The following is a 15,705-nucleotide window of genomic DNA, read 5'->3' as shown; positions in this document are numbered from 1 at the left end:
ATGTGCCTAAACCTAACCCTTCCAGGGAGGGGGGGGTGCCTAAACCTAACCTCCCCCCCAGTGGCGCCTAACCCTAACTTCCTTAGCCTAACCCTTCCTGGGGGTTGCCTAAACCTAACCCCCACCTGCGGCTAAGTGCTTGGGACAGCTGGGCTTGCTTCGATCAGTCCGGCGTCCTTCGGCATTCCAATTTCGGGATTAAGATGGGCGTCTGTATTTCGACCCCAATTTTAAGCCCCTTGTCGGGCTTCTGCTGACTGGATATAGACCAGCGGCATTTAGTCCGACGGTCTATAAACTACATCCCGATTATGACGATCAGAGTACAATAAATGAAGCGACAATGAAACTTCAGAAAATACAATACATTAGAATAATATAATGGAAAATAAAATGCCCGACCGCCCTGAGGGCTGATATCCACATTTCACCTATAGACATTCCAAGTGGTTTAGAGTACCTTTTAAAAGCGGGGTATAGACATGTAGGGGTGGCCACAATGCTCGTTATTCAATCAACAATCAATTGGCTGCTCCACCCAACTGCCTATGGAGACACCATGTTGTAAGAGAATTGCATATTTTTTTTTTTTAATACATTCACATGTTAATACACATATACAAGCCTCCATAATAGGTGACAAACAGAACTATTTTTTATTTTGTAATCGATAACCTGTTAATTACCTAGGATTGTTTATCAAGGTGTTAGAATGCGATTGATGATTTGGGTTTCGATTACCACTACGGCTCTAACTGTGTGTAGTTTGTATATTCTCCCTGTGCTTGTGTGGGTTTCCTCTGGGTACTCCGGTGTCCCCACCACACTCCAAAAATATACTGGTAGGCTAATTGGCTCCCAACAAAAATGAACCCTAGTGTGTATGTGTGTACATGCGGTAGGGAATATAGATTGTAAGCTCCACTGGGGCAGGGAGTGATGTGAATGGACAAATATTCTCTGTAAAGCGCTGTGGAATATGTATGCGCTATATAAATAACTGGTAATAAATATGTAATACAAGGAGATGATGGTAAAATGTTAATCTATTTTTGAGAATGTGTGGGAATGAAGGGTTTGTATAGATTCCTGCCATTAATCAGTTAGGACATCAGTTTTTCCCAACAATGACCCTGACATTTGATATTCTTTATCGGTGCTCTTCAGTGTAGCCCGGATCATCACCAAATACAGGGGAAGATATTTGGGGATAATCCGAGCAGCCAAGAGGCATTTCGGACCCCTGTTCATCAACTTTTTTTTCTCCCCGATGTGCGTGTGGGCCGGCTCAGCTCTTTGCTCATGATGTCCGCATACGACATCACTGCCTCTCTTGTGCGTGACTTGTGACTGAACTGGCCCGCTGTGCAGAATATGCCCAGCAATAGACTACTAAACTACCCCACCTCACATCTCCCCTCTGCACTGAGCAGGCTGTCCATCTTCTTCCCCTGACTCTCGCACAGACAGTCCCGGTCCCCCACGGTAGACATGAGCCTAGATTAGTTTTTTTTTGTCTCCCCTCCGCTTCCATGGTGATGATTCCATGTGTGTACAGAGCCACAAAGTAGCAGCAGATGCTTATTTTCTTTGAATGTTATAGTTTTCTGAACATTCTGTACAACGGAATAAGAGATTCCATACCTGTATAACTATATACAAACTAGAACTTTTGCTGGCTGATGATATGTGTATAAGATACAGTACATCACAGTATGTGATTATATTAAATGTGATCTGTACGGAGGGAAGTACAGTCTGCTGTAGAATGTCTTGATGCCTACAGGGGACTTTATGAATTACATAGAGGGAGAGAAAGGGGCATTTTATTATCTCCTGCAACACGTAGAATTATTTATTTCACATCTAAGCTCACATTGAGTTTACCAGTCTTATTTGTGTCTTCAGAACAAGAACCGTACTGTAAACCCAACCTCTTTTCTGTGCTTTATGTTTACTTTTCAGCTTCAGGAGTTTGAAACCGCCATAAAGCAGAGAGACAGTATAATCACCCAGCTTACCACCAACCTCCAGCAAGCAAGGAAGGAGAAAGATGACATCATGCGGGAATTTCTGGATCTCACGGAACAAAGTCAGAAACTGAAGATCCAGTTTCAGCATGTGAGGTTTACTTTATCTCAGGAGAAAACGGAATGGTTCTAGATGAGAGATTAATGGTTCTTTTTATGAAGGTTAAGAAAACGTGTGAATCACATTGTAGGAATGGGTTCTAGTCCCTATTGGACCTTCTTTATACTAAGGGAGATATTCCGTCGGAACCTCGTACTGCAGGTTATGCGGCAGGAATCCCTTGCAAGCAATCAGGGGTGTATCTAGGGACCCGAGCGCTCCTGGCAATGTAATGGACTGGCGCCCCCCTCTCCCCATAATTTCTGAATAATGACACTTATTATATATATAATAAGTACTTAAAATGTTTCCCCAGTTCCCCCCTATGCAGTGCCCGCAGTAGCGGCCACCCCCCCATACAGTGCCCCCAGTAGTAATCCCTCCTATGCTGCATTGCCCCCTGTAGTAATCCGTCCTATACAGTGCCCCCAGTAGTAGTCCCCCTTATGCTGCAGTGCCCCCAGTAGCAGCCACCCCCTATACAGTGCCCCCTAGTAGCGCCCCCCCCCCCCAGGCTTACACACACAGGAAAAAAAAAAAAACACATCTTACCTGATCCTGATGCGACCGTTGCTGTCCACTCCTCCCAGCCAGTTTTGCAGTGCACTATGGGAGAGACGTCATGACGTCGCTCCCATCCCCCGCTGCGGAGCTCCTTAGTGAGCTCCAGCCGGCTCCCTCCGTGGACGCAGCAGCCAATGAGAGACTTTCTGACTCTCATTGGCTGGCTGCTATAACAAACACACAGCCGCCGCTGGCGTTTGTTACTGTGTAGAGCAGACCACTCTCTTGTAGGACCCGGGGGACTAGTAGCGGTGGGGGCAGCGGTGGCTATGGGCCCCTTCACCACAGCACACCGCCGCTAGTTCCGCCCCAGGGGTAGTCCACGCCTTGGCTACTGGTGGCACTGCCGGACGGCGCCCCCCTTTGGCCGGCGCCCCTGGTGAGTGCCATCCTGGCCAATGGGTAGATATGCCCCGCAAGCAATGTTTTCCCACTGTTAATATTCTCTTACGTGCGCAGCTGGAACCTTGTGCTGAATTGTATATTTACCTCCAGCTTGTCAATCCACTAGAAACCAGTGAAATCACATGGGCACATCTCCAAATATTGGTTCAGTGCAGAGAATGGCTACACCAACGGTGTTAGACTTGGAGGTATATTTACTAAAGTGTGGGTTTTTGGAAGTGGAGAAGTTGCCCATAGCAACCAATTCAATTCTACTTAACAGTTATCTAGCACCTTCTAGAAGATAATAGCTAGAATCTGATTGCTTGTTATGGGCAACATCTCCACTTCTAAAAACCCACACTTTTTAGTAAATATACCCCCTAGGGGTGGACAACGTGGGCAGTTGCTGCCCTAGTACAGGCTACATGGAACGTGCTTGGCTACATTACTTAGCCTGTTTTATACTATTACATGAGTTTCTGAAGTTACATATAGAGCACAGTGTAGTCGCACAGTGCAGGTAGCAGGTGAGTATGCAATAGCCATAGATTCATGCTTTCCAACTTCTCCCTGATGTGATCTGATGCTTCTCCATATGTGAGGCCCATTAAAACATCACGTGGCTCATCACAGACAATTGGTATGCTAATGGTCTGTACAGACGTGGTTAGTATATTGACCTATGCTAACACTGTTTCATGAATGGATAAGTGTTTTCAAACCTATGCACTGACTGGTTGGCAAATATTGTACCACTTTACTGCAGTAATCAAACCCCAGCAGAAGACTCAAAACTATAATACAGTATGTATAACTATTATGATAACCATCGTAAACCATTCAGTGTCTATTTGTTGTGTATTCTTCACTCGGATAAGACATTGTGAAGCTGTAACATCTGCCGATGTTTATCTCCGTTAAGGGGAGATGTACTAAACTCTGGAAAGTGATAACCTACCAGCCACTCTGCTCCTAACTGTCATGTTACAGGGTGTGTTAGAAAAATGACAGTTAGGAGCTGATTTGGTTGGTAGTTTATCACTTTCCTAGGCTTAGTACATCTGCCCCTTAGTCCCTATTTGCAGTGACGGAATACCCTCTCTGTTGCATGCAGCTACAGGCCAGTGAGACCCTGAGGAACACCAGCCACACGAGTACAGCCGCAGATCTCCTTCACTCTAAACAACAGATATTCACTTACCAGCAGCAGCTGGAGGAACGGGGTCACCAGCTGAGGCAGTGCCAGAAAGAGAACGAGGACTTCCAGACCCAGGTCATGTCTCTGCGAGAACAGATTCACAGCCTGCAGCAGGTCTGTACTGTGAGAGCTGATTTGTTTCCGTGGGGATTGTTTGTACCGCAGGAGGGATGTGCTGCAAGCGTGGTGTTCTTTGATAACAATACCCTGAATAAAAGCTCTTCACACATGTGTAGCAGTGAAATGCACCACGTGCCAGGACCCACGTAGTTTATGCATCATTTTGGCTTGTGGTGCATTTTGAGTGTAGTCGTAATTGTATATAGCTGGGATTGCAGGTGCATGACCTCTCTCCCATTCACCTCCCAGCCCCTCCTAATTCAACAGATGCTACAAAGGCTTTAAGGGGGAGATTTAATAAAGCTTGGCGAGAGATAAAATTGGAGATAACTAGTACCAACCAATCAGCTCCTAACTGTCACTTTACAGGCTGTGTTTGAAAAATGACAGTTAGGAGCTGATTGGTTGGTGCTATTTATCTGCAATTTTATCTCTTTCCAAGCTTTATTAAATCTTCCCCTAAGGACCTGCAACTGTAATGATGTTTTTTGTGCCTAGCACGGGGGACTGCATCAGCTAGATGTAACTCCTTACAATGTAAATACAATATAGATAAGGACTAATGCTGGGCATACACTGCCAGATAAAATGTCTGTCAGACCGACAGACATTTTATCTGGCAGCCTGCCAGCCGCAGATGTGATTTTTCTTACAGTGTATGCGGCAGACATCTGTGCTCCGCCCCGGGGGGGGGGGGGGAGACATTTCCCTGTTCCTTCCGTAGGAAGGAATACAGGAAATGTCTGTCTGTCGGCCGCGCTGGGCATACACTGCCCGATGCGGCCGACAGTTTACCGGGTAAATATCGCATCGGACGGGCATGCTGGACAATCCTGCATGCCCGACCGAGCAATATTTAACCCTCGGTCGCCCGCACACATGCTACAATTATCGGGGCGATCCGCCGATATCAGGCGGATTGCCCCGATAATTGTAGCGTGTATGGCCAGCATAATTCTGAGTTTGGAGCAAAGTAAAATAGAGCAAGTAGTTTTGCACCTGTGTTGAAACCATGCTGCACCGCAGGTGGGGCTAATGTAAGTTGTGCAGAGAGATTTAGATTTGGGGAGGTGTGTGTCCAGACTGAAATATAAATTGCAGAGTCAAATAAAGCTGTCCAGCTATTTGTAGGCTGCATGCAAAAACAGATTATATTTACTATGCATTGCAAATAAAATAAAACATTCCCCCCCCCCCCCCTTGTGTTGCACCATTGTTTTGCCAAGGTCCTTTTTTTTTGCTCCCAAATTTGAATGAGTCCAGCAGTAATAATAGAAGATCCTGTCAACTTCTATTTCTTTGTATGTTACTATATTAGCATGTTATGTTCAAACTATTAATGTGGATCGATCGTTCGTCGGGACGCTAGTTGTTGTGTGGTGTGTTTTTTTTCACTGTGTTTGGGGGCATAAATGAGGTTGTTTTGCCCTGACGTCAGGCAGCCAGTGAGAGCTGTGAGGGGGAACGGCCTCTATCCAGAGCTATCTCTACTTGGCTTGCAATAGACAAACACTCTAGCTTGTTCTAAAATAGATTTGTCTACTTTATTGTACTGCCTTGTCCTATCCTTGTAATATAACATAAATGACAATGTCTTTGAAGTCTGCTAAAATTAAGTTTTATTCATCTAGGTTAACCTAATGCTAAAATGCTGTCATAGTGCCTTTTGGTTATTTCCTCACAACCTGAAATGAAGTATTTAGGTGTGGCCTCAGTATGTCTGGTTTAATCCTGGCTGTAGATTGTTCCTCCCATGGTTATACATTGATAAAATGAAGGCTATATTATATTGTTTGCACATCAGGTGGCTGCTGTTCTTTATTTATAACCTATTAAACTGTGGAGCATCCACATATGCAAGTGGAGACCTGTGTTTACCATTTATAACGACAAAATATGATGAACAGAGATTACTTAAAGGTCTTGCCAAAAATTAGACTAGAACATTGGGTTTGTGTGTCTTGGTATATAAAGTGGTAGAGAAGACTCAGAATTTTTGAACTAGTATACCTACAAGACATTGTTATAGAAACAATAGAGAATAATCAGTGTATAGGCATCAGTCTTTTTACGTTGTGCTACTATGCTTTATTGTGGCAAAGGTTTGACTTTAGTCTGATATTAGTCAACTCTAAAAAGTCAGGAGCATATGGAAAAATGTTCATTTTCTAATTGCTGTAGATCTGTTCTCCCGGGCAGCACCCTAACCTAAGGTGACAAAGGCCAGGTAGGTTCTGCCACGGCCGGCAATGTCGCCAGCCTGCTGAATATATTTTATAGATGGCATTCACATGTGGAAGTCTGAACTGTGTGCTAGTTAACAAGAGCACTCGATACAATGAAACAATTAGCAAAAATGTTCTCACCCTTTTTCAGCCAGGGATCCTGATGCCCAGAAATAGTCAAAATTGTGTTTAGTGTTCGCTGGAAGCTAAATATTTTATGTATATTAAATAATAACTGTTATCAAATTGTGTACCTGAAAAAAATAATATAACGTCATTAATAACAAGTGTGTAATTGGCAATAAATAAAGCATAGTATTGAAATAGGAGTGCCACAGGACCCATTTCTCTAGTCCCAATCTAGCTGGGAGGGGTTTTATAACTCCATAAACCCTTTGTAGGGTATTTTGTATTGTCTGTCTGTCTAATTGGATCGCAGGCTTCATGTAGAAAAAAAAAATGTTTTCTAGAACATAATTTATATCTATTGAATCTCTTTAAGGCACAACAGAAAGAACTTGAATTATCTCACGAACAAAAGATGAATGAAAAGGATTTGGAGCTTGATAGCCTGAAATCTGCTTTACGCAAGGAAGAAATCAAGTGTCTGGAACTGAGAGGGAGAATTAGTGCGTCTGCAAAATCTGCCGATGAACTGAGGGAACAATTAACCCAGAAGATCCAGGAAATAAATAGCCTTAGCGATGAGCTGACCCTTTCTAAACAAAAGGAGAGAAGGTCCTCAGACGAAATCAAGCAGTTAATGGGCTCCGTAGAAGACCTTCAGAAAAAGCATTACAAAGACAGTCAGTCGGAGGCAGATCTCGTTCAGCGAATGGAATTAGAGACACAAAAGAAACTGGAACAGCTTCAGGCTGAGCTAGACGAGATGCACGGACAGCAGATTGTACAAATGAAGCAGGAGCTGGCCAAGCAGCACGCGTCGGAGGTTGAGAGGCTCCTCGCCCAGCACAAGCAAGCGGTGGACAGCGTTAATAGCCAAACAGTCATTCGCGTGACCAACGGACAAATTGATGAACTTAATGCTGTCGTTAGTGACTTAAATGCTAGATTGCTGCAGTCTGACGGGCAGAGGATCAAAATGAAGGAAGATTTCTCCCAGAGACTGCAGGCTGTTTCGTCAGAGAAGTCAGATCTGCAAAGGCAAATCGAGGATCTGCTGCAGGACTTGAGCTATGCCAGGGAGCAGGTCCATAGGGCCAAGCAGAGCCTCACTGAAAAGGAAAACAAACTCAACGAGGCCAGCAGTCTGTTCGTCACAATCGACAACCTCAAAGCGGAGCTGGCCGCAGCCAATGAATCTACCAAAGAATTGGAATCGAAACACGAAGCCGAAGTGACAAATTACAAAATCAAGCTGGAAATGCTGGAGAGGGAGAAGGACGCGGTACTGGGCAGGATGGCGGAATCTCAAGAAGCCGAGTTAGAAAAGCTCCGGACGCATTTTCTATTCAGTCAAGAAGAGGAACTCACTAAACTCCGTGATGACTTAACGCTAGAGCATAAAACAAACATTGAGAACTTGAAAGATAACTTAGAAGTACAGTACAAACAACAAATAGATCAGATGCGAGACGAAATGAGTCGGGCCGTCACTGCCTTGCAGTCAGAAAAAGATAGTTTGATAACCAAACAGAATAGTCTAATGCTGGAAATTTCTGCTATGAAGGACTTCATGCAATCGGGCAGCGACTCCAAGTCAGAGGGGCTGATACTTCAGATTAATGAACTGCAGAAACAGTTGGATTATATGAGGAAAGAGGAAAAGGAGAAGGGGGCAATCGAGCAAGAGCTTCAGGTTTTGCAGCTGAGAGTTGAGTTCCTCGAGAACGAAGTGAAAGACAAAGACGCCTTCAATGAAAAATTGATCGTTCTTGAGGATGACAATAGACTCCTCAAAGTCCAAAACGAGGCCTTGGAGAATATCTTGAAAGAATGTAACACTGAAATCTGTGAAAATCTTCCCGAACTGGGTAATTCTGATGGTTCCGACGTAAAAAATAAGGTTGAGCTTCTCACTTCGGAAAACAGACGACTCCGAAACCTAGAGCTCCAGCTGAAAGAGGAAATACAGCAGCAGAAGAACACCTTCTCTTTTGCCGAGAAGAACTTTGAGGTCAACTATCATGAACTTCAGGAAGAATACACTTGTCTGGTGAAGGTGAAAGAGCAATTAGAAGACAGCAAATCAAAGCTAGAGGTAGAGTATAGTATACAGTTAGTAGCTCTTAATAACGAACTTGCGAAGTTGAAAGGGGTTTCGGCAGAAGAGCACCAACGGGGTCCTCCTAAATCGGCCGAAGCCGATAAGCTCGATGGTGGAGAAATTGTTGAGAAAGACACCACAGAATTAATGGAAAAACTGAAAAATGCTCAACGTGATAAACAAGAACTATCTGTAGAACTTTCCAATCTCTCCGAACAGTTGCAATTAAAGCAAAATGAAATCAACCGGTTAAAAGAACAAGTGAAAACATTATGCTTTGAAAGAGACCATGTTCTATCTGGGAACGTCCAAGAGCGCTCTGCAGAGAGCAGACTTGAAGTGTCAGGCGATGCTAATGAGACTCCTGCTAAAAGTGAACATTTGGTAGAGGATAACGTTAATACAGGTGATATTCCCCTCTTGCTTTTATCTCCACAAGTCTGCACTATGTACGCACGTCCTGAGCTTTCTGTTGTAGAGGGTGAGCCCCGTTTAGAGAGGCTGCAGGAATTGACTAGGAAACCTGACTCTGGATCTTCACTGCCAGGGTGCGATCGTTCAGAAAAAGATGCTCTTCCGAAGAAACTGGATATAATTCTGCAGGATCAGGTGTGTATGCCATGTCCAGCATTACAGACAAGTATGTTTTATAGACGTAATTTATTCTGCCTTTGTTACTGATCCTTAATTCGTAATGTCCTGTATGTTTTCTAAGTTTTGTCTGGTGCTGGTTTGTTTTATACTTTTCGTTAAGATTTTTATACTGCTCAATATGAACATTGCCCCAGTAGCCAGCTAATTTCCAGGGACTGTCCTGTGTTTTACAGGTTTTTCCCTAGAATGTAATTATTACTGTATACAAAATTGGCCTACTATCCAATACAAAGTCTTTTCTGTATATTAGATGTAATTCTTAGTATCTATTCCCATTTTTTTTTTTTAACATTTATTTAAAAATAAAGAGGGGTGAATATCATATTTTTTTAAAAAAAATTTGTAATGATAGAGGTGATTGAGCAGCAAGTTCCACGCAGATGGCTGTAATATACTCACTCTGCTACCAGTGCTCATCACGTTCCAATATCAGTATCACTTATTTTACTTTTTTTATGCAATGCCTGGCAGAGTACACGAATCGCCACAATGGGCCGGATTCAACTAGGTGTGATATTTGGCAGTTTTGCGGAAAAATTACCGCACCCGCGATTTCGCTGCAAATTATCTCACCCTGTATAATAGAATATACAGGAGAAAAATTTTCACCATCTCAGACCAGGTAAAAAAAAAAAAATGCTAAATCCCAATTTTTGCCTAAAAATGTGGGGATTTCTTTCAGAATCCTTTGGACAGCCCCTTCCCCCCCCCCCCCATATGATAAATGACCCCAAAAGTTTTTACTAATTTGGCGAAAAACTATTTTTGGGTGGAAAAATAAAATAGCTGAAATGGGTTTAACGTATTGGGTCTGGTATTTCTGGTGGCTATATGTGTCAAGTGTTTTAAACATTACACATGGTTGCAGTAGGCGTTTTTTTTATGGTTTTTAAAAGTGCGCTTGCGATACGAAATATACTTGCAGCCATTTTAACGTACCCCCAATTTACGTGGAACAGTTATTTCCTGGAAAAAAATAGCTTTCTATCATTTTTCTTTTTTATATTTTCATACACGCAAATTACCGCCAACCGACACAACTTAAGTACCCTAAATATTTTTTTTACGGGCAATAATACACTCCTAAATAAATTTCTGATATAAGTCAGCCATTTTTTGGGACACAGGCGCAATTTCCTGCATATCCTGACTTTTTTTCAACGATTTTCGCCTGTTTTTTTTTATTGCACCTTCCCGTTTTCACCTGTTTTTTTGTAGAAACGGAAGCGCGCATGCGAAAATCGACCGATTTCGCGGCTAATTGGATCCGGCCCTAAGTATATTTGCTCCATTTAACACAAATAACATTTTACTAAAATGGCCAAAGAAGTGTTTTTCTTTTGATAATTCACAATAAGAGCAAACCTGTCACCGCAGATGAGAAAAAGAACGCCAGGAAATCTCCGTCAGCCGACTAATATCCTGGCCTATCCACTCCCCCTCCCCCAAATGGTGGCGACACGTCTCTGTTTTGGGAAATGGAGGCCTTCGCCACCCCATCCCTGCCCAGAAACGTCAGCAGACTGTCAGTCATTTTTAATTGGATGGGAGAATTCTCGGGTGCGTGCATTCTTGCAAAGTCTGCGAGTTTCATGAAACAAACTTGCTACTTGAAATTTGCACCTAATTGGATTGACCACTTTGTGTTTCTCCTTTAGCATTAATCCACCTTCCCAAATTGACAAAAAGCAGGACTCTTTGCAAAGTTGTTTTGCAAAACAAATCTTTTTGCTGTCTTGGTTTAAAAGCTTACAGTGTATAGGTATAATATAGGCCCAACTAGGCATACCAGTTTTAAAGTACAGTAGTTACCACATTAAGGGCTTGATTCAGAAGTATTCGCAGTGTGCAAGCATCCAATGTGTCCAATCTTGGCATGCATCCGAGTTGCACTACTCATGCGTCCTGATGGTTACCACCAGGGGACGCAGAGAGAATTTGGACGCTAAGTGTCGGAACTTCAGTGAGTGTTTTGGGGTGGTAACGGGGTTGGTTGGCCAGATGCGGTGACTGTTTCCGCAGTCGCACTGATTTCAGCATCCATGTTAAGGCGGACATTCTGCGCCTCTATAGGGCTGGTGCAATGTTTGATGGTGCAAATTTTTACGCAAAGCAGCGAATTAGCGCCTCAGCCGGATCAGATGAGGAATTAGCATAAAGATTCAGTCATTCAGTCACGCTGTGTAAAAAGTCATAGTTGTGGCGGCTTTAGGGTCCACCACTGAATCAGGCCACCAAATGATAAGCCCCCTTCTTTAATTTGACACAAGAAGGGAGGTTATCTGGGCTTTAAATCTACCCCAGTTTCTCCATCCATCTGTGGATTTATTTTTATTTTTTTTGAGTAAGGTTGTAGTCACTGTCTGATGTTCACTAGATGCCCCCATTCAAAATAAAAGATGCCCTTATGTGTGTTCGTCACATTTGGAGGAGATGGGGCACAATGTGAACTCTCCCAAACTTAATTTGTCTGTTGCATAAGGTGGTTATTGTCTGGTGATTGTCAGACAATAATTACTAATGGGCCTCATAATTTGAAGGAAAATATTTCAAATGCGGTTGCCCTCACATGTACATTGCAGTTATGGGCGTAAGAGAACACTTATTGCCTTCCTGTCCATTTACGGAGACCATCTGTCTTCTGTATTGCAGGATAATATTGTCTAGTGATCACCAGACAGTAGCAAATAATCCTTTGTGATACTCCACACTTTCAGTTGTGGGTGCCGTTGTATAATGTTTGGTGCTCCTCTGTGGACTGTAGTCACCATATTACACTGCGCTACGGAACACACACGTTTTCTGTAAACTGACGGAGGGACAGTTCATTTTGTCTTTCTAAGGAGACCATCGCTGAGTAGAATTAGTGGGACTCCTTTTTAATGTATACAGTATGCAGAGGACGAGATCACTCATCATCCGCAGCAAAAAGGTTTAAATACATGGCTCTACATATCTGGCTATATCTGTGCCATTACCAAAAGTATTTCAATTCATAGTTATCCAGAAGAGAAGTATAAGGATATATATATATATATATATATCTCTCTCTATATATATATATATATATATATATATATATATCTATATATATCTATATATATCTATATCTCACGGTGGACCTGTGATTACCTTCTCTTTTAAGAAGGCTTTTATTGTGTTTATTGACTGGAATTATTTTTAACGCCTATTTAGTCCATCTAAATATATCTTCATGTTAAAAGATTAATATATATTAATTACAGATGAAACACAATTTAACCAATTGGTGCAATCCTGCTATTCAAGGAGGACATGCTTGCTGTATGTTTCTGCTACGGCTCTGCATTCTACTCCCATGGTGGTGCGGCACTAGCTCTGGGGGTACCTTAGGTGTAGTAGGAAAGCCTCCACCCACAATGTGTTGTGCCCCCCTTCTCTGCTTCTTGCAGGTGGGAGGAGCTGTTGCCTTCCACCATTCCCAGACCACCTTAAACATGGAGGGACAGCAGCTGGGGAGCTTAACAATTAGGAAGCACTACATGTTGGGGGGCATTGAAACACACTACGAGTGATATATTGTAATAATATTAACACAATGGTGACAGTGATTAGATGTAAAAGGTGCAATTAACACACTGTGCGACAAAGACTCCACTGTGCCGTTAGTCTAACTTCATTCCTACAATGACATTGGTCACCTTTCTTCTCTTCGTTTAAGCTTATAGAATTCTTGTTGCGTTTGACCTGACATTTGCATGAAGTTCTAGTCCAATTGAATCGTTTCTTGTCATACCCATGTGCCCTGTGTAGGGCGATAAGATGCTGCAACTGGAGACACAACGTATCAGACTCCCTCATACCCACAAGGCTCATTTGGGGCAGATCGGTGAAAATGTCCATGCCGAGAAGGAGAGCGAGGAACGTTGTAGCCTCCCAGATTCGCTGCTCACAGCTCAAGACCAAAAGATACAAGTGCTGCAGGATGTGCACCAGCCAGAATTAGTGCAACACACAGGTAATGACAAGCAGGAGACTACTCCTGTGTGACCGTCTTATTTAGTTAATTGCTTATTAATGTAAAAACTCAGAGTGTTGGGACGGAAAATGGATTTCTTATTGCAGACATGTTATCTGTCTTTTTACCTTTTGTCTATTGGTAATTTAATTGCAGAGACACCTATCATATACCCCTCCCCGAATATGACTCTGCATTGATAACATTTGATTTTAGTTACCGTTAACTCTTTCCTAGTCCTCTCCCAATGTAACCACTGTAATTCAGTTTATTGAGCTTACAATATCTTTGTTCTGTGATTTATATTCGGACCACAGTGAACCACAATTGTCATCTATGCATGAAAGTCTTCTGCTTTTAACTATCTTGTTTCCACAGCTGATGAAGGGGAAACCTGCCAGGTTCTTGCAGAAACGTTGATAAAGATCATTAATAAAGAATGTGATCATATTAAACAGGTGGGATTAAAATACGGACTGTACGGTATTTCTGCAAAAACCTAGATGTCACATAAGTCTCACTGACGGAACTTCGCTTGCTTCACACACAAAGCGTTGTTCCGTGAAAGATTGGAAACAAATTTTAAGGTCATGGGTGGAATTAGGAGGAAGACGGACTTGGCAGATTAGCCATTTAGAAAAGGCAAAGCTTTCTTTTCTTTAGCGGTGGGGAGAGGAAGGAGAAGTGACAGTGCTCCTGGTACCTATGCACCACAGATTATTTACCTACAGTATAGTGCATATAGAGGCAACATACAGTAACCACTAAACTATAGCAACCAATCAGATGCTTGCTTTCTTTCATTTTTCAGTTGCACTAGATAGAGAGAAGCTCATTAGTTGCTGTGGTTCTGTGCACATTTTGCATCAATGTAAATTAATGAGCAGTTTTCTTGTAGACTGAATCAGACATTTGTTTTAACACTGGAGTCTAGTGTATGAATAAGTTATTGATCCAATATGATCACTGATGGGTGCACTTTTAATTACAACAATTAATTTTTTATGATAAGAAACATGCCGAAAAAAATACTAATTTAGATTCTGTTCATTTTGTTTTTATTTATACTACGTTGTTCTGTGAGTTATCTATATGTCTTATTAATGAGACTATTTGTTTGTCTGATTGCAATAAACTCTGCAAACCACTGAACTGATTGTGATGTGGTTTCACCATTGTGTAGGTGATTTTCCCAGGCAGGTTTTAAGCGAAAGATCATCATGATCTGCTGTCAGGAGGCTGTGGGCGGGGCTCCGCGGGGAGGGGTCCCCTGCACTGCTCTCGGCAAGTCTAAATTATTTTCAGCCCTATGCTCCGAAGAGGAGCTTTTCCTGTGAGCAGTGAGAGGAGTCCAGAGCCTGCGGTAAAGAGGGCACTTGTGGTTCAGGGACCCATTATGTGCGGTGATCATTGGCGCTCCCTGTTATCGGTGGAGGCTGCAGTATTATCCTCAGTGATGAGAATACCGGAGGGCAGTCACTGAAGAGAACAGAGGGGCCGGCTCAGTCCAAGTCCCTATAGGTGGTTCCTGTGCAGAAGGCGCTGCTCAGTACAAGTCCCTATAGGTGGTTCCTGTGCAGGAGGCGCGGCTCAGTACAAGTCCCTATAGGTGGTTCCTGTGCAGGAGGCGCGGCTCAGTACAAGTCCTTAGAGGTGGTTCCTGTGCAGGAGGCGTGTCTCAGTACAAGTCCCTAGAGGTGGTTCCTGTGCAGGAGGCGTGTCTCAGTACAAGTCCCTAGAGGTGGTTCCTGTGCAGAAGGTGCGGCTCAGTACAAGTCCCTATAGGTGGTGCCTGTGCAGGAGGCGTGTCTCAGTACAAGTCCCTAGAGGTGGTTCCTGTGCAGGAGGCGTGTCTCAGTACAAGTCCCTAGAGGTGGTTCCTGTGCAGAAGGTGCGGCTCAGTACAAGTCCCTATAGGTGGTTCCTGTGCAGGAGGCGTGTCTCAGTACAAGTCCCTATAGGTGGTTCCTGTGCAGAAGGCGCGGCTCAGTACAAGTCCCTAGAGGTGGTTCCTGTGCAGGAGGCACAGCTCAGTACAAGTCCCTATAGGTGGTTTCTGTGCAGGAGGCGAGGCTCAGTACAAGTCCCTATAGGTGGTTCCTGTGCAGGAGGTGCGGCTCAGTACAAGTCCCTATAGGTGGTTCCTGTGCAGGAGGTGCGGCTCAGTACAAGTCCCTAGAGGTGGTTCCTGTGCAGGAGGTGC

General features: G+C 43.3%; 1 protein-coding gene across 6 annotated transcripts in view; it reads left to right on the top strand.

Annotated features, from left to right (window-relative positions):
- Window positions 1-15,705, top strand: part of AKAP9 (A-kinase anchoring protein 9) — a 254,911-nt gene that overhangs the window by 50,235 nt on the left and 188,971 nt on the right. For all 6 annotated transcript variants that reach the window (XM_088443864.1, XM_088443860.1, XM_088443863.1 and 3 more), the window contains 5 exons: window positions 1,966-2,121; window positions 4,196-4,393; window positions 7,127-9,460; window positions 13,298-13,502; window positions 13,881-13,960. In XM_088443864.1, coding sequence (XP_088299990.1) covers window positions 1,966-2,121; window positions 4,196-4,393; window positions 7,127-9,460; window positions 13,298-13,502; window positions 13,881-13,960 — 2,973 coding nt within the window. The remainder of the gene's footprint in view (window positions 1-1,965; window positions 2,122-4,195; window positions 4,394-7,126; window positions 9,461-13,297; window positions 13,503-13,880; window positions 13,961-15,705) is intronic.

Source organism: Taudactylus pleione, unplaced genomic scaffold (genome assembly GCF_031769625.1).
Source record: "Taudactylus pleione unplaced genomic scaffold, aTauple2 ptg000335l, whole genome shotgun sequence".
Lineage (NCBI taxonomy): Eukaryota > Metazoa > Chordata > Amphibia > Anura > Myobatrachidae > Taudactylus > Taudactylus pleione.
The sequence above is the reverse complement of the archived record's forward strand: the minus strand, read 5'-3'. Positions and strand labels throughout refer to the sequence as shown.